Source organism: Chlamydotis macqueenii, chromosome 4 (assembly GCF_036417535.1).
Source record: "Chlamydotis macqueenii isolate bChlMac1 chromosome 4, bChlMac1.mat, whole genome shotgun sequence".
Classification (NCBI taxonomy): domain Eukaryota; kingdom Metazoa; phylum Chordata; class Aves; order Otidiformes; family Otididae; genus Chlamydotis; species Chlamydotis macqueenii.
In genome coordinates, this window is record NC_141559.1 from 71,047,417 (window position 1) to 71,067,211 (window position 19,795).

The window sequence follows — 19,795 nt, forward strand, 5'->3', positions numbered from 1 at the left end:
GGAAAATCCTCTTAAACAAAAAAAATGAGTGTAAGATACAGAGGTATAATGGCTACAGTTTTCTAATATTTGCCAATATAATGTGTTCTATAAATTCTAAGAAAACAAGGGGGAAAAAAGATTTTAAAATCAATTCCCATATCAGCTCACAGGATGAGCACATCTAAAAGTAGGAACACGTTACACTGTGAGCCTCAGTAAATTACTAGTCTACTAAGCACACACTTCTTTACAGTTGAATGAAGAGTAGTCAGGTTTGGAATTTTAGTTGGAGTTATTATACTATTATACTTGCTGACAACAAAAATTTTGTTTTGTATATCTGCCAGGTCAGTACGTGTAAGTTTTACGGAATGTCAATAAAGTATGTCCCACAACATCTCTGGGCTACACTTTATATGAATAAATATAAATACAAAACCCCAAATCGTATATCTGATGCATCTTTACACAAATTAATTATTTCTTCAGGGAATCTTATGAACAAAACATACAGCACAGTCCCCCAAGTGTACACTGACAGTGCACGTAGTTTTTCATGTGCAGTGAGGTGACAATGATGCTCTTAAATCTCTGTCTTAAAAATGTCAAAATCTGTAATTACCAAGTGTCATTGTTCACTTGCTAGGGTGCTAAGAGGACTAGGTACTGTGAAAATTATGACATATTCTATTTCCGTGCATCTGTAATCTGCAAAACAATGATTTTAACCTCTCAACTTGCAGAATACATGCCATGCTGTTCAGAAATCTGTATCTGTGCCAAAGAAAATTAACAACTATCACAGGAAGACAACTAAATTGTCAGCAACTTAAGCAACATGGTTCTATGCTGCAGAAAAGGAATGTCCAGCTCCCCCCCCCCCGCAAAGTGGTAGGATCTTGGGGAATATAGAATAAGGAATGTTAGTATTTATTTATAAAACTCCATAGGACAGAAGTGAGCCACAAGAATATTCAAAATCAGCATATACTTGGTTACTCCTGGGCAGTCCAGTGATAAATATGATTAACACTTCCAAAAGAAAAAGAGCACTGTCTTTGAACTGCAATGCTAAGAAAAGAGGCAAGGGCCCGTGGGAAAGGGTTCCCCTCAAAATGATTCACAGGCAACAGCAACAGCATTGAGCCACTGGGTTTGTCTCTCTTCCCTTCCACCAAGTCCTACACAGGTGCCTCAGCATTCATCCTAACATGCCACATATCCCGAATTCATACCTTTGAGAGAGAGGTCGGTGCTGAGGCTCTATCAGCCAAACTCAAGAGCAGCAGAAAAACACTTCATAACATCCTCTTCTGCTGAGCAGCTGGCTTGTTACATGTATCTTCTTCCTACCCTTCTATGCTCATGAGTATGGAAAGCTAAGAACCACAGTATGAGATTAATGCAGTATTCATGCTCTCTTGAAAGAGCTCCCACCAAGCAGTGACTGTTTTTGCCAGCCTATGAAATTGCTAAATAAACACTGTACAGGGTCCCAGTCATTCATTTAATTAGTCCAAGACTGCAAGGCAAAAGCATATTTAAAACCATTGAAATTAAACTATGATAATGGTCTTGGTAGTGCTAATCTGGAGGAGTTGGTCTGTGCTGTATAAAGTCTTTATAATGGCCAGCATTTTTGGATGCAGCATATTTGGTCAGAAAAATATATAATAAACTAAGGGGGAAAAAAAGAAAAAAAAAAGAAAAAAGCATATAAAAAGAATTTACAATGGTAAAATTTACAATTTACTATGGTCCACCAAGACCAATGACTTAAACCACAGTAGGACAGGGAAAGATCAGCAATATATCTGTTCTGACATTTATTTTCCAGTGATGCTGAACGAAGTTTATTTTATTTAAGACTTATATTTATCATATTCAACATACATCAGAAGCACTGCATGTTTGTTCTGGTTTTGTTTAGTGAGGGGGGGGCCTAAGGTGGCAGCTTCTGTAGGAAACTGCTAGAAGTCGCTGCCATTTGTTCAGTGGACTCGGCCGGGCCTAGGGCGGACCCACTGCTGGCCAAGGCCAAGCCAATTGGTAGCAGAATGTTCTGCGATAACGCCTCTGCGATAACGTATTTAAGAAGGGGAAAACAGGAAAAAAAGGGAGAGAATATGTGAAGCAGCTGAGCGGGAGCAGAGAGGGGGAGGTGTGAGCCTTGTGTGCCTTGCAGGCCTCACCCGCTGGGCGGCCGACTGGGCCCGACTAGGCCCAGCCCGGCTGCAAGAAGTGGAGAAGAGATGAGATATGAATGAGATGTAAAAAGACCCTGAGAGGCGTCTGCCAGCTTGTTGTGAAGAATTTTTCTTGTGAGAGGAACAGCTGCAGATGCCAAGGTCAGTGAAGAAGGAGGGGGAGGAGTAATGCGGCTCCTGGCCAAGATTCCCCTGCAACTCGTGGTGAAGACCATGGTGGAGCAGGTTGTCCCCCTGCAGCCCATGGAGGTCCACGGAGGAGCAGAGTTCCACCTGCAGCCCATGGTGGACCCCACGCTGGGGCAGGCGGATGCCTGAAGGAGGCTGTGGCCCATGGAGGGCCCACTGGGGCAGCTGTTCTGGAGGGACTGCACCCCGTGGAAGAGACGACCCACGCCAGAGCAGTTTCACAAAGGACTGTGGCCTGTGGGAGGGACCCCACGCTGGAGCAGAGAGGAATGCGAGGAGTTCTTCCCCCGACCATGAAGCAGCGGCGTAAAACAACGTGTGATAAACTGACCGCAACCCCCATTCCCTCTTCACCCCTGTGCTGCTCGGGGCGGGGAAGGTAGTAGAGATAATGTTAAGCCTGGGAAGAGGGAGGGGTGGGGGGAGGTTATCTTGTTCCCTGTCTCATTCTCCTGCTAGTTTTAGAAATAAATGAATAGTTTTCCCCAAGTCGAGTCTGTTTTGCCCGTAATTGTAACTTAAAGGATTTCTCCCTGTCCTTATCTCAAATCTTGAGGCATTTTTCTTATATCATCTCCCCCTATTCTCTCGGAGGGTGAGGGGAGTGAGAGAGAGACTGCATAGTCTGGTCCCGATCGGGGCTGAACTATGACAATGTTTCAGCAAAATACTCATTCAAGCCATTTGACTCTTTACCTGTCTTACAAAAAAAAAAAAAAAAGCTACAGTGAACAGGAAAAAGATAACATTTTCTCCCAGAAAAGTGTTCTGAAATTTTGAACTATTAGACAAACTGCAACTACAAATGGACAAATAAAGCCTCAAATTTAACATCACCTCCGAAAAGCGTTATAGCTGTCATTGCCCACATCACCATTCCGTGACCGAACGAATACCTGAAAATAGTGGACATCTGCCTAATCAGCACTACAAGTTATTTTAAAGGAGGATAAATTAATACATAAAAAGTTTAAAGTTATAAAGAAATAATCAGATTAAAATTCACCATCATGTGCATATTTACATCATAAGCACCTTACAAAGACCTGCAGCAGAAATTTTTATGAGTCTCAGCAGGATGCTATTTCTGTGAAGTCTCAGTAAAACATTAGGCGCCCTATTTGCAGTAGGCCACAGGGGCAGAAAACAGTGAGAAGGAACTGAAGGCTGGAACAGAATTCAGCAGCTCCTGACAGCCACATCCGCTTACAATACCCTGAACTGTCAAGGCCGATAGGGCAGCAAGCCAGTTTGAAAAAAAAGCAGTTGCAACAAGAGGCAGAAGGGAAATCAAAAAGAAAAATAATAATAATACTAAAAAAAAGAAAACCCAAATCCTAAGGGAACACATAGCTTGGATTTAAAACTGGAAGGCTGGTAACACTATTCATGACCTCAACAAACACCTTCAAACACTCTGCAAGAAACAGCAGAATGGGGTTTCAGTGTTCAGATTATTATGCTCAGAGGATAAGATGCTCTCAGAAAGTGTAAGACGAGGTTTGAATTCCCATTCTGCCTGATTTAATTCATTAACACCAAGTGAGATCTTCCATTCCAGGACAGCACCTTAGCCATCAGGCTGCCCGGTAAGTCTCTTCCAGCAAGGCTTGCGGAAGGACTTTGCTCTGAATGATGCTGGAGTGTCCCCACAAGCGGCAGAGACTGAAGTGACTATCACACTCCTGTGAGCTTTAAGAGATCGTGATGCACATTTTTTACCCAAATCAGAGTAAGGATCTGAAAATATGTACTACCTTCCACATGAATCTCCTAACACAAATATAATATTCAGAAGTCTCACTCCAGTTCTTCATGAGAGCAGCTGACCTCAAATAGACAACTAACTCAGGAAAGGATAGAGAGTTCAGAAACCTGAGCAGAAACAATCTGAGACAGAAAAAGCTGAGAGATCTTTTGTCTAACTGGTCCCTCCTTGGCTTCCTGGTGTCTGGAGCTCCCAATTTATGACACAGGTGACTATAACCACACCTGTCCCTGAGAGGGAAGATACTTGGATGAGAAAAGCTGCAACACCAAGTCTCTTTTCTGACATTAGCTACATACCTCAACCATGATCTGGAGACAAAACGTGGGGACAACAGCAATTCATTTTTAATGCCTTTTGTGGCACTGACAGGCAGCCAACGGAGAGCAGATTACCTGAAGAGGTGATGCTCATTTTGAAAACAACATGAGTAATGATACTAACAAATTTAATTAGCAGTCCTTCTATAATTTAGTCTTGTAACATGACCAATGCAGATAATTTCTAGCACTGATTAAAACCTAAAGTAACCCTTGTCTCATTATATGAAAATCAAACTGTGAACCTGTCTGTAAACCAGAAACTCGGGCAATTTAGTTCTCTCCACAGAATGAAATACAACAGGATAAACCCCAGAAAGCATTTCTAAGTGAACAAAAAGAAGTATAACTCAGTAAAATTCAAAGGCTGAAAGCAGGTCAGAATTAAACAAAGTGAATGATAATAGAGGCTGAAACACCAGAACTGGTAGTGACTATTAGCAGAACTGGGCCCAAATACATCTGTAATGGTTCCCAAAAAAGAAAGAAAAGCTGATTTGCAGGTACAGCTGTAATTTAAACTTGGAAGCCTTGTTCAATTTCATGCTTACCTGACTATAAAGTGCCAAAAATGCATCAATTTCTATATTTTCCAGAAGATCTTCAAGCACCACGCAATTCCATTGCTCATCTCTTAAGCTGAAGTGAAAGACAGAATTAACACTGAAATCTTTCCAGGCACAATGACTGTATTATAGGAAACAGTATCTGAAAGTCATCCACTCAGGAAGTGTATCTTTCTGTCAGACAAGTTAGGTGAGCAGTGTAACTTCTAAAATAAGCCACCTTCTCCTCCATTCTTCCCTGAACCACCAAGCAAACATGAGAGCAGAATCTAAGGCTATGCTCTTGCACACAATTCAAATCCAAAATCACTCCAAAGCAATGTGATTCAACCTGTCCCCATCGTCTTCCTTAAATTTCATCACCACACTTCATGGCAAGTTGTGGATCTTTTTGTTGCTGCAATATAACAGCCAACAGTTGACTTCCTTACTACTGGTGATTCTTTTATTTCTGGACCAAATAATGAAGCCATCCTTATATCATTCGTGAAAAGCAGAAAACTTGTTTCTTCCTTTGTGTTTTCAGGTAAATAGTAAAGACTAGGTGCAGTTTCTTTGAAGGCTTCACTGATGTATCTCTATAGTAGAATCCACAAGCCAGTAATCTATCTGCTTTTCTAGTGACTGTTTTGCAACAGGAGAGTCGTTAATCTACATCAAGTAGAGCTCGAGCCCTTTCAGAATTAAAGCAGACTTAAGAGTGCAATAACTCCACTCAAAGCCTATCAAAGCCATTTTTAATATATCAATTCTTTTGCAGAAAATCTTCTTTGTAATGGAAAGCACCATCTCAGGATCTTACATGAACCTTGAAATGTGGTAGGCTTATAATACTGTGAAATACACACAGAAATGTAATTTCTAACTCATGTAATGCTAATGAATGTAATACAATACAATTTTGCACGTTATCACCCATTTTTGCCAGGCAACCTTCATGACAAGATAGCTACTTCTATACATCTCCCAAGAGGCATATTTTTTTTTGTCACTGATACATATCTTCACTTAAAAACTGTCCAGAGGAAAGTGAAATTCAGCCTGTCTCTGAAGAATAGTTTATATATCCCATCAAAAATTACTGCATGACAGGGAATTCAGTCTACAGTGTGACAGTGGAGATGGAAATCCAATTTAAGTTGTCTCAGTTACTTCCTCTGAGCCCAGCAGATCAGGTTTCATTGAAGTCCCTACCTATCTTCTTGGGGGATGAAGGAACAGGATTAGAATTCTTTTCCTCCTTGCTGCTAAGGAGTATTGTTATTTTTCCATTGTCTCCATCAAGAAATGGTGATTGCCATACAACACATCACATTCTATATGTAACCAAGTTATTATTTATGTTATTCATGTTTCTAATTTCAATATTCCCAAGACTCCTCAGTTATGCTCTGGGTCACATCACAAAAATGCACTGTACCAACACAGATGTACAGTACCTCCCCAGGACAGCAGAACATTTGGCCTGCTGTTTCTCTGTGATATCTTATGGCCTATAAGGACTGCAGTAAAACCTGAGACCAAAGCACTCACCTTTGCTGGTGCAGATTTATAAGATGCCTACATTTATTCATGGCTTGCCTTAGCAGAACTGTCACCTGTCTGTCTGCATTCATTTCCATAGCTTCACTCGAAAGTCCCAATCCATCTGAAGTCCACTTCTGCCTACTCATGAGATGCTGCTGCTGAGCTGACTCCTTATGTAACATCTCATACTCCAGCTTCCTGTCAAGCTCCTCAATCTCCTAGAGGTTGAAAACACGTAACAATAAAAAGTCATAATTTAACTTGGAAGAACAAATTTCATTTGGAGTGAAGAAAAAAGATGGTATCAGAATTTCTGATATTACTTTATTCATTTCTCATTCTGCCTAGCCACTTGCAGTCATTACACTTTTCAATTCATTGCATGGCTTCAGTAAACATGACTTGCACGCTATGAATATGAGAACAATTCCAAAAGATATGAGTCAATTTTCACTTGTGTTAAAGGTCGATGCTCTCTACAACCTTCCACTGTAGAGGACATCTAGAAAGTACACTACCAACACGGCTGAGATCCAAACAAAAGAATGGCACCATTAGAATTCATCTATAAGCTGCATAAAGCCACTGAAACAGCTTGAGAAACTCTAACAGACTACTTTCAGTTATACTGAATCAATAACTAATATCAAAGAAGTGTGAAGTTAAAAGATAATAATTCACATTTAGTGTGATAAAATTAGGGTTAAGATACAATACTCTAAAAATCAAAGGGTTGAAACTCAAAGTCTTAAGTGGACTGGATCCCTCAAGCCAAGGATCTCTCTTTGGTCAAAGAGTCCAGCTAGACATCAGAAGCAATGCTTCATATTCCAGCTTCTCAATGTCACTGTTGTCTGACCTCAAACTTTAAGTTGCTTAATATTTCAGTGCCCTATTTCCCAACCTGTAGCTTGAAGAAAATGCTGAATTTTAATCTATTCGTCCACCTGCTGTACTCGGACTACAGAGTCAGTGGAGCGAGGCGTCTCTAAGTGTCTACTCCCTGCTCAGCAAGATTTGACATCAGAGCTTATATCCAATGTCCTAACACCAAAACTGAGTATTAATTTGTTATCTCTAAAGGGATGAAGCAAATACACATATAGCCAGACATGTCTGTTTCACTGATTGGTAAAACTATCACTGATGTCATCAGTATTATGGAATCTTGTGCAATTTGATGCATTTGTTTTAAAGTAACAGGTGTTAAAATTTGCCAGCTAGTGAGATAAAGGAGTTGGACAAAAACACAGCAGGAGACACAGGTTTGATCACCAGGAAACAGTCCCTGTAATCAAGTCTAACAGGAACTTCAAACAATGTCTAAAATACTTTCTTTTTCCCCCTAAAATAGGGCTCAACTCAGTTCGTGCACACTGGCTAAAGAATCCAGTGTTAGCTACATTAGGTGTCTCTTCTGCTGCTCCTTCAATTATTTTTCTTCATGCCTTCAAGGACAGAGAATTTAAAAGCCATGTCTTTGCAGAGCCCCCCCTTACACTTACTGCATAAAAGGCAGTAATTCCAGATTAAATAATTTTTAATAGTTCGTCTATATACAACTTTCACTATTTCCTACAGATTTAATACAAATTTTAAGCAAAACTGGAAGCATATAAGCATTCTAACTGCCATTCTAAGAGAAACTCTGTAGAGATGACAGCATTAAAATTTAACCAGGAGTTTTCACAGCAATAGCTGTCTAATGATGCCCTCTAGCAAAGAGGTTTTGCTCTTAAAAACCCATTTTGTTTGTTCTACTCCAGTGCTCTCCAAAGCCTCACTTGGATGGTTGCAAATAGTAGATGTAAAAGAAAAAAAAATCCTTACGAATACTGAGCACTGAAGGATTAAAAAAGGATTAGAAAACTGGCACATACCAAGTATGTAACAAATACGATGAAGGGAAGAGGCCTTTCCAGAGTTTCTACTATTTAAACTGTATGAGTGTGCTTGGAGAGAGAGAGACAGGAAGGAGGCTGTATATATGATCTTAAAAAATCTGACGATTAAAGCACATCATGTGGTTATGGATTTTACCATATGGATAGCACTATAGCATGAACAATTTCGTAACACAGTCGTGACAATTTACACACTATCCTAGTCATGACTCACAATTGCTGCTCAATTGTTGTCCTTCTGATCAATAAAACTTTAACATTAATTAACCAGCAAAATACTACTGTTCTGACTCTAGACCTCCAGATGCTACTATAATAAAAATAAATAATAATAATACGCAATCTTCCCTGGCTCTTATACTTTCTCCCTTTCTTTATTTCACTGAGTGCATTAAAGTGCACATAATTATCTAAATCTATGTGCTGGACCATCAGGAGCTGCAAACCAGCCCACTTAAACCAAACTCAAGCAAGCTACTGCGATAGTTGCTGTTTCCTAACAGGAATTTTCCTTTTCACAACTTCATTACTTACAGGATTATGTGCTTCTAAAATCTGAATACATTCCAATTTTGACAGGGTTTTTGATGTGCTCAGTTGCTCAAAGAGCAAAGCTTGTACACTTATGACAGCAGTATACAGCTCCAACATTTTGGATTTTTTAACAGACTTTCGAAAGGCTAAAGAAGCAATATACTCTCCAAGTTTATCTTCCAGATCACGCAGCTGACACTCTTTCTCAAGCAGCAATTCGTACTTAACCTAAAAAATACCAAAACACAAAAGATAACAAGATTAACAGAAAACCTTACATGGACGCTCATGACTTTACTGCTCTGTAATTAACAAGAAGGACTAAAGCAGCAAGTAAATCAATGCTGTTACATTACAGTGTATATATTATTTTAAAACGTGCTTTTAACACTACATTCCAAGCTGTTACTGTGTTTAAGTGATCAAAAAAAAAAAATTACAGTAAGGTCAGATATTTCAAAGAGATCAGGCTTTCTTTTAGGGTATTCATAACTTTAATGTTAAATATTAACCTGAAATAAAGGGTCTATATAATTTTCAATATAATCAAACTAAAAATTAAAATATAAATAAATCTATGCTTACCTATGTGATTGGTTAAATAGGAAGATAAAATACATCCTTCTGTTTAGCAAAAATACAAAATATATAGAAAGACTGTATTTAGTTTCAAATTGGCACGTGTCAGTTAATATTGACCAATGCAATTTAACCTACTATTCTTCAAGCAAATAACCAAAAATCCTCCTATATAAAACAAAGGTAAACTGTGAATCAAGAGTCTACTGGTTAAGGGATTTCAAACAAGATTAAAACTGGATTCAATAAAAATGATTTAACTCAATAACTATGCTGCTGTCACACATCTGATGGGACTTCCATAGAAACTACCCAAGGGTGAAAGGCAAGCACGTGCAAGCACACAATCAAATGCAATGTGACTGACAAAGGTCTCTGTGCTATACCACTGATGTTCACAGCCAGGAATATTGCCACTGTGACCATTTTTCTGCAGGACAACATGGATAGTAGCCACCTGCAATTCCCCTCTTTAGATGCTTCCATCCCAGCTCTTCACTCTAAGCTCCCTTTATAGTCAAAGAAAAGGAAAAGGTACTTCTCAGTATGTTTTGTATCCTAAAAAAATGCATTTCCACTGATGTCTAAGTGTGGATGTCTAGGTTAGACATTGATGGCTACGCTACATATCTGACTTTTGGGTAGCTGAATCATCAAAGTCAGTAAATAATTATCAGTTTGGTTTTATTCTTTCTCCCTGTATTATGCACATGGGTCCAAAAGTTGGATTGTAAGAGAGAGAGAAGACAGGCAGAGAGGAAGCACATGAAACCATGAGAGCTATAACTCCACTAGTTGGTGATGATATCAATTGCTGCCCTACGCCCTGCATTTAGGACAAAGCTAAAAGCACAGAAACAGCCCAGCTATACACTGCTGTATATCAGAGTGCAGGGTTTTTCCTCACTCCATCTTTAAATTCTCTTTTGGTCCTGACAAATCTAATATCTAATAGATTTCACAGCATACCAAAAAACTTTCCAGTATTATGTAATTATGCAATGCTCAGGTAACTACTGCCTGTGACAGAATGGAAGAACCACAGCCATCAAAGGAGGCATCTCAAAAAATTTTAAATAAGTTTTGGTTAAGTTTACTGTCACTGTGGCACCTGAGAACAGGTACTCACATGTGCATCCTACGGAAAAGTGTTCATCTCATCAAGTGTTGCCTCCCTCTTAAAGAACAGGCAGAGATGAACATCCCTGTTCAACTGAGATACCTGCATTATCTTAGCATGGTAGGTGAGTATCTTAGCATGGTAGGTGAGTATCTTAGCATGGTAGGCATCCTGCGGTATACCTTCACTCATGCAGTCTTAATCTCTACAGTTTTAGCAGACTATAATATAAGAATAATAATGACCAATAGTATTTGCCCTGCAAGCGTGAACTACAACACTGTAAAGATCAACTGTAGTCTTTAGACACTGTATAACTTCCCATCAGCACAAGACCTGATTTTGCCCTTTAGAATATCTTTGCACAAATAGAGATGGTACGTACTCAAGACATTAAAACCTCATCAGTTTTCTCTTCATGTTAATCAGGATTACACATTATTGACTCTACTCATGACTAGCTTTAAAGGAGCATTTAAGGAGACTTCCACTAAGTTTTTAGATCCCTAAGATGATAAATACGTAACATGATGCCCATTAATTTTCTCTGGAAATTTTATTGGTAAGAGACCTGCTAAGAGTGATTGCATATCATACAAATTCTATTATCCAGTAAATGGAGCTAATTTTAAAATGTGATTTGGAACCAAATATGCTTGTGATATTCTCATACTCATGTGATATTCTCCAAAGTCTCCATTACATCATCTGGAATGCCCTTGAATGCAAGAAACAGAAGGTTACCTTCAGGAAATATTTCCTGCTAACATGAATTAAGCCAACTACAAGACAAGAGTAAGAAATCATCCTACAGACATAAAGCAGTGGCAAGATTCCTTTTCTTGATATTTTTAACAAACCTCCATCTTAAAAGACAGACAATGTCTCTCAACGCTACTGTTAATCTAACAAATTGATCTTCAATAATGTAGGTGCGTGACACAAATAAACATAAGAGATATTTGAGTTAGGAGGAGAATTCAACTCAGAGATCATACTGCAAATATGGTAACCAAAATGCTAAAAAATAAGCTGCTATTTTTGAACGAGAGGCAGAGATTTCCAGTAAAAAGCAAAAGAAATGGCCATTTCCAAGACTACGGAAAAAGAGCTGAGCTGCCTTCCAGTACTTGTTCAAAAAAAAGCAGATGACATTTACCTTAGGATAGATCCAGAAATATCCATTTCTTGTTTCTATGTTTCAGTTTTCAGTAGGAAAAAATTCAATAACAATAGTTTTTTACACATATCTTTGTACATTCTGTGCAGGCAGGCAAGAAATCTATTAAAATGAATTTGAGGCCTTTTGTTTTCTGCAGCATGCTTTTTACTGAAAAGCAAGTAACTTTAGCATCTCCCATTTAAGCTCACAGTCCAGTAGTTCCCAGGCATTCAAAGATGCACACTGTACTCTAGCAGCACTGATCAGAAATCAAAGACAAAAACTTTTGCGGAACATCCTACAAGTCACAATATTTGTTGTGTATACAGATTGCAAAAGATAGTCAATCTCACCCTAACTCAGTTTTTGGGGGAGTTTGTTTGTTGGTTTATTTTTTTTTTTATCTTGTCAAAGTAAATTTATTTTCAAAATCCAAAGTGTTATTTCAAGATAGTCTTATGAGCCAGTGACATAAGACTTAAAGAAGTCTTTACCTAGAAGTAAAACTATTCCACATCTCACCGCCAAGCCAAATACTTAAAACAAAATAATAATTTTTTTTCTAAAAAATCTTTCTTCAAAAGCCTATGCACAAGACTAATTTCTCAAATAAGACTAAAATTTTTGTTCTGAAAGGCACATTTAATTGTTATACTATTGACCACTGTGATACAAGACAATGTTCTCAAAAGCAATCAGCAATTTTCAGAGCTGTATTGTCCAACTGCCCAATTCTTCAAGGTCTCAGTTGTGAAGTTTCCATTGACTTGGCTTCACCCCTCTTTTCAGCAGTAAAAGCTTTTGCACTCTTAGGTGATTCTTAAAGAGGGAACTGAAGTGAGTCCTTAACACTAAAACAGACACAATAACATAATATCAGAAGAAATAACTTCTAAAGGAAGGCAAGGAATTTACGTCCCATTCAGCCAGCCACTTAATACATCACTAACAACAGCTGCTGCATAGCAAGGTATTCAGGGAGATGCATCACTAGAGCAGACATCATTTTCAGACATCGTTTCATCACGTTAGAAATGAACTAGGCTGGACAACTAATGCCACAGGTCACCTTTCAAAACTCTGGCAATGTTGAGTTTTGACTTTACTTAAAAGCAAGAAAATGAAGATGAATGAGAACAACCAATGTTTTTGTTGCAAGACACTAAATTACTTATATTAAGATTTTCATTACAATAGCACCTATGTAAGGAATGGGCGAAAAAAAAAAAAAAACAAGCACACTTACCTGACTAGAAGTAAATAGGTACATTTTCAGAAGGATTAATGCTTTAGAGTCTATGTGATGTTCCCTATTCAGTGTATTAGAGCAGCTTCTTAACTAACAGAAATTACTACAACACAATGAGCTTCAACGAGTTATGACAAGATGCACACACTGAGGAGCGCATCCTTCTTTTCTTACAGCTTTTATTTACATGTCTAAGATACTGCCTGCCAGAATACATATATTTTTACAATACCTCAAAAAAGGGGAAAATATACGCTAGAGATATTATTTGTTTTATATGCCACAGAATTAGTAAGTAATATCTGAAGGCTGCCTTTGTGGTTTAAGCACAGAATGTGCTACAAACCTTTAAAAATGAGATTAAAAAAAATTACACAGAAATGTTTTGACAGGTCTGTGCACACAATTAAATTTAAAGTTAGCTTCTTTCTTCACAGGAGGCTCAGTTTCAGACACGAGGATTTTAAATGAAACCTCAGAATGGATGAATGAATAATGAATAGATGAATGAGTAAATGAGTGATCACCTTTAGTGTAAGTTTGAACCCATTAAAATGAATAATGAATAAGGATGGAAATGCAGTTTGACAACTCAAGTTCACTTACAAGGAGACATAAGAATGTATATTTTAATAGCAGCCGAATTCAAAGGCAAAAGAGATGCCATTGATGACAGAAATACTTACACTTTTGCCAACCACTTCAAATAACAGGGTGTTTATGTTGTATGCTCAATATATTCCATGAACCATGAAATTTATGGTTCAAACTGCAAAACTAGATACTATTTGCATATTACTAAGTATGAAGCCATATGTTAAGCATGCCCAAATACAAGGGATGGAGCACCTCTCCTATGAAGAAAGGCTGAGAGGGCTGGGGCTGTTCAGAATAGAGAAAAGAAGGCTCCGGGGAGACCTTATTGTACCTTTTTAGTGCTTAAAGGGGGCTTAGAAGAAAGATGGGGACAAACATTTTAGCAGGGCCTGTAGTGGCAGGAAAAGGGGTAATGGTTTTAAACTAAAAGAGGGTAGATTTAGATTAGATAGAAGGAAGAAATTTTTTACAGTGAGGGTGGTGGAACACTGGCACAGGTTGCCGCATGATGCCCCATCCCTAGAAACATTCAAGGCCAGGCTGGACGGGGCTCTGAGCAACCTGATCTGGTTGGAGATGTCCCTGCTCCTTGCAGGGGGGCTGGGCTAGATGGCCTTTAAAGGTCTCTTCCCATCCAAACTATTCTATGATTGTATTGGAATGACGTTCAGCTTTATCATTCAGCATCTGTTCAATAGCATACAGCAGATTAACTGCTCTTAACCCAACAAAATGTTTCTTTACTCAGCTGGTACTACTGTCTACCCCTAGCCACCAGAGTTTCCTTCTGCCTCTTCTCAGCTGTGAAATCACAGTTCTGCAAACAAAAATACACTTGTGAAAACCAAAGCTTGCGAGTAGACCTGATTTCAGTGTGACATAGAAGGGGATTTCGGTAGAAGCTGGATCAAATACTGGAATGCCAGTATTTTTACCACTGTGTTTTCTCTGAGATAGGTAACTGCTATTTCAGAAAGGAATAGCTACTTCCTCATGCACTAGACAGCTCAAAACAGCTATGAAACACACACAAAAAAAAAAGTAGATACAGTCTGCTATTGAAGATTTTCACAGCAAGGTCAATGATACTCCCAGGTGCTCCAAGACTAGGCTTCAAACTTCTTTCTGTGATCTCCCAGTTCACTACCTCCTGTCTATGAGTTGTTCTTCTCTGTCATGCTTGTTTTACAGTATTACAAAACTCATCCTGCTGCTGGCTTCATAAACATTAGCTGGGAAACCATTTTATAGCCATTCTGTAGTGAGATAGAACACACAGCACTGTGTGAAGCCAGCAGCAGTGAAGGCCGGAGAAATATGTCAGAGCTGTATTGTTCCATTGTCCTTTTTTCCTTGCCTTAAATTGGCTGTACAACTTCAGATGGTTAATTTTGAGTGAGATTATAAAAGCGTACACATCAATGCAAAATTTAAAAGTGTAAGATTCTAAATGACGAATGAAGTAACATTGCAACAGCCAAAAGAAAAAAACTACTTCTGTGATCAACATAAGTGTTGATCTGTGTCCTAACGATAATGTCTGAACTAATGATTTTCCTTAACAACAGTTTAGCTTCTTTATTGGGAAAAATCCAAAGCATTTGGCTTTTTGTAACTAATGTGCAGCCATACAATTAGAACAACAACAGGTATGCCAGATGGTGCACATAAAAACAAAAGAATATGGCTTAGAGAAGTTAGCTTTCCAATTTTAAAACAAGATTCTAACAAAAATGTAAGGCAATACAAGTATTCAGTACTTTTTGTAACGTTAAGAGTTTAGCCCATACTCCTTTCAAGTAACAAAACAAAACAAACCAAAACAGACCAAAATCTAAGTTTTGGAGGTCAGGGCATTAGGTATTGAAGTCAAAAGTTTAAATACCCCCACTAAAAGATTAAGGCATTCTTGGATCACAGTTATTAAATTATTAAAGAGTGCCAGAACACACTTGCCCATTTGTTGCACTGTTGCCTGAGCACCTGCCCTCACTTTCAAAGACTAGATGCTGGACTAGATAAACATTTGCTTTCATCATCTGCAACCAGTACTAATAATGTGTTAATTTCACTTAAAAGGAAAATTAATTCTGAATGAACATGTTGACCCAGTATTTTTCATTTATCTGGATACAAGTACAAAAAGCAGAGGAAAGAGGTGTAAAAACTGATTTTTGTCCAAACTGGTACTAAAATTGATATTGTAATAATTTGTGAAACTGTTTTTATCTACCCTTTTTTACTACCAATGACACCTGCTTGTTTTGCATAGTTCTTATAGCTGTGCACCACCTGTGTCTAACACAGTTATCATTGTAACGCCCTCTGATATACAAAAGTAGTATTATCCACATTTTACAAGTGGGAAAGATGAAACAACAAGATCTCACGGAACATCTGCTGGCAGAGAAGGAAAAAGCATCCAAAATCCATATTGATATTGGCTCCACTCTTTCCTTAAAGATTAACTTTAGACTGCGGCTGTGAGGCTTTTAAAAGATACCCACCAGAATCAAGGTTCCCTTTCAATAAGCTCTGTACAAACAAACTCAGCCTCTACCCAAGGAGTCTTTGGATCCAAGAACCCATTTCTGGGTTTTCAGTAGTGTTAGGAGAGGTCCAAGAACTAAATCTTGCCCAAATGATGCATGCAGTGAAGCACCGTCCCTGTTTTGAAAGCCTTACTAAGAAACCCATAGGATTTAGGGGAGTCTTGCAATCATACATATGTCAAGCCCCAGAACCACCCGAAGAAAAAAGGGTGAGACATAAAATCAGTTCTGTAACTGAGGTGTAAAAATTAAAAAAAAGCTTGAAATAGAATATCTTGACAAATGCAGGTAAGAGTAGAGAGACACGTCATACCACTAAACCTCACGCCTTTTTCATCTGGTTCTTATTCACATTGATAGAAAATGACCATCTTTTAATTACTAAAAATCTAGGTTTTGACCTAGTATAGAAAAAATTTTCACTTGCCTTATTCAAATTTTCATCTTTCATCGACTCTTCATAAATTAAAATTTTGTCTTGCAAAGATTTCTTCAGTATATCTATCTTATTTCTATTCCTGGATCCTGTTTTTTTCATTTTAGAATGCTGCTGTAAAAAGATGAGCACAAAATGCTTTACTTGTAAAAGGTATATGAAGATGCTAACATTAAGATTATAACTTGCTATTATTGGCAGATCCAGCAATTAATGAAACACTTGGCAAGGATGACTATCACTGACAAAATATTTCTGATGTGAAGGTGCTGCCTACTGATTCAGAAGATTCCTTTCAGACATGCAGACAAAATTGGAAATTTCATTTTTAACTTCTTTCATTTGAACTTCTTTCATCCTTTCCATTAAAACTGGTGGCACATAAATTTGATTTTAAACAAGCTTTAGCAGTGATAATAAGAGAAGATTTTAACTGATATGTTGTCTCCTCAGCACAGCTGAAATGAACAAAGAATATTAATTTAAGAACTACATTGTTTTCAAGACACAGTATATGAATCACAAATGAACCATGATAGTATTAAGGGGCACTGTTCCATGTAATCAAATTATTCTCGACCTTTATATTTCTTTACAAGAATATCAACTAAGTATAATGGACTCTTGGGGAAATGATAACATCTGTTCAACTATAAGGCTTTGCAAAGTCATTTCCCTTCTTTAGTACTTTACAAATTATTAAGGTTTTGAATTAGGCTAATTCTAGTACAATTAACCCAAGTTAGTTTATGTATTTAGAAAACATAACTGAAGAAAAACAAAGCAAGAGGAAGTAATTTTTATGATGGTATCAGATACAATGCATACAAGAAACACTTTTTTTCCTCCTATTTAAGATCTGAAAATAATTTCTAATTCCACAGGTTTTAGGTTTTTCTAGAGGAATTAAACATCCCTTTCCTACATGGACAAGTGAGTGCAGGGCATTCCCCTAAAAAGCTCCCTATATCTTTCCTTGATTTAGTGCCAAATTTAGTACTGTTTATGGGCTGCCAGAGAAATCCCAGTTTGGGCTGTAAAGCACTCAACTCATCCCTGGTAATCAGAGCCAGGCTCAGCATTGCTCCGATTTTTGGCATTTCAGTTGACTCTTCTCAGGGACGCAGCCCCTTTTGGCCACCAATCTGCTTCTTTGTATCTATGCTTTCTTCTTGGGAAAGCTGGAGGACATACAAGCAGCAGAAATACGCAGGCGTATGTGGAGAAAATATTTATCCAACTGTTACCGAAACAATTATCTTTAAGGTCCACTGATCCACACAGATAGAAGCACATGTCACTGTCACACCTCTGGAGAAGCTACAGACCCATATCTGCAGCAGAAGCCTGCAGATACACCCATGAACCCCCCACACATCCCCAGACTGATCCCACATCGTTCTCACCTGTTTATTGGTCATTGATAAATTCTGATCAACTTTCAGCAGTTCTGTGTCCCTCCGCTCCACCTCAAAAGTCTGAAGCAAGGTTCTTGCTCTTATCTTGGGCCAAGCCAAGCTGCTGTCCACCTGAGAGAAGCAGCAGTGCAGCTCTTGCCTCACTCTAAGCAATTCCTCTTCTGATAGTGAGAGGGGTAAACTTAGAAGCTGCCTGTTAAAAAAATTAAAGCTATCTGCTGTTCAGTGATATAAGTAATTTTATATAAAATGTAAGAGACATGCACACAAATACATTACATGACAATTACCATCATTTTTTCACTTATTCATGTATCAGTTCATGAATCCACACATAAGACTGAGCTGATTGGCATGTTCAAAATATCCTTGATGATACTTTAAATTCTGCATACAGAACTTCCTGGACAGTATAATTTCATTTTCAAGAGGAAACAGTTTTTTAATATTAAAAAAAAAATAGCACATTTCCTCTGCACAGAATCCTTCCACCCCTTCAGACAACACAAATCCTGAACTTAGGGCTGAAATAGAGAAAAAAGCTTCCCCGTAAAGTCTCCCTGTGCACTTAGCAGTGACAGCTACTGAGAGGCAAAAAAAAAAAAAAAAAAAAAAAAAAAAGTCTCTCTTTATTATAAAATCATATATGTCATCTCTCCCATCACAAAGTCACAATGGTTCTAGTTGTTCTTTTTAAAAGAAGCTTCTAGCACTCTGAACAACAGGGAATATATTTTAGGACTACTTTGAATCACTGAAATTTCCTGCTCTCTGAAGACTCTCAGCATCGAAGTCTGGGGAACTGATCCTCAGGTCAAGTTGAAGTTGACTCAAAAATTAAAGCATGCTAAAGCCTAAATTCATCTTCCAGTTGTGACCAACTTTAGACTACATTCATCTTCTTATCTTGTGACTGAAATATTTCCTTAAGAGTACTTCATAAAAAATAACATAATTTTTTGTTTGGAAATTTTCTCTGTTTCCCAAAAAATGTATTTGCATTTAAAGCAAATATATTCAGTATATTCTTTTAAAAAAGTAGTTTTCTTTTAAAAATATATTATACTGTATGTTCCATTAGGACTGATGCTTTTAATTCAGTATATCACAGTATACCACCTCATAATTTCACCAAAACATTTCTGAGTTTAGAAACCCTTATTTCTGTTTACTGATTCAGCAAAGTACAGCTAAATCCTAAATGAAAACATTTTAAAGCATAAAGTTTTTTTCTTCAAAAAATTACTTACTTTAAAGCAATATTGCTCAAAGCAAGCATTTACAGTATACTTAACCATATGATATACTCATATATACAGATATATAGACAGAGATATAAAAGAAAATACAGCAAATAACAGTTTTGTTATGTCCATATTTAAAAAGGGACTTCAAGCATGAATGATCTTCATATTGCGGCCTAACTCATGGTCTCTTTGATAAGCCAGAAAGTGAAAAGCTATCGTTGAAAATAATTCTTTGTGAAAACTAGAGAGTAGATGAGAACGTAAACATGAGAGCTGGCATCTGTCATTGAAATATCAAAATTGACTGACATAAATTGATTGAACATAAAGACAGTGACAGATTTTAAGCGGCTTTTGATAGGACAGTTGTGGCAATGCTGCATTTTTTGTATATTTTTCCAGAAAAAACAAACTGCTTACTGTTGCTGTTAGTAAAGA

At 37.8% G+C, this 19,795-nt stretch overlaps 1 protein-coding gene across 1 annotated transcript in view; it reads right to left on the reverse strand.

Moving 5' to 3' along the window:
- EVC2 (EvC ciliary complex subunit 2) overlaps window positions 1–19,795 on the reverse strand; it is a 75,301-nt gene that overhangs the window by 5,830 nt on the left and 49,676 nt on the right. The window contains exons 15-19 of the mRNA XM_086747202.1: window positions 18,099–18,299; window positions 16,684–16,806; window positions 8,998–9,225; window positions 6,566–6,777; window positions 5,018–5,105 (exon numbers count right to left, since the gene is read on the reverse strand). Coding sequence (XP_086603328.1) covers window positions 5,018–5,105; window positions 6,566–6,777; window positions 8,998–9,225; window positions 16,684–16,806; window positions 18,099–18,299 — 852 coding nt within the window. The remainder of the gene's footprint in view (window positions 1–5,017; window positions 5,106–6,565; window positions 6,778–8,997; window positions 9,226–16,683; window positions 16,807–18,098; window positions 18,300–19,795) is intronic.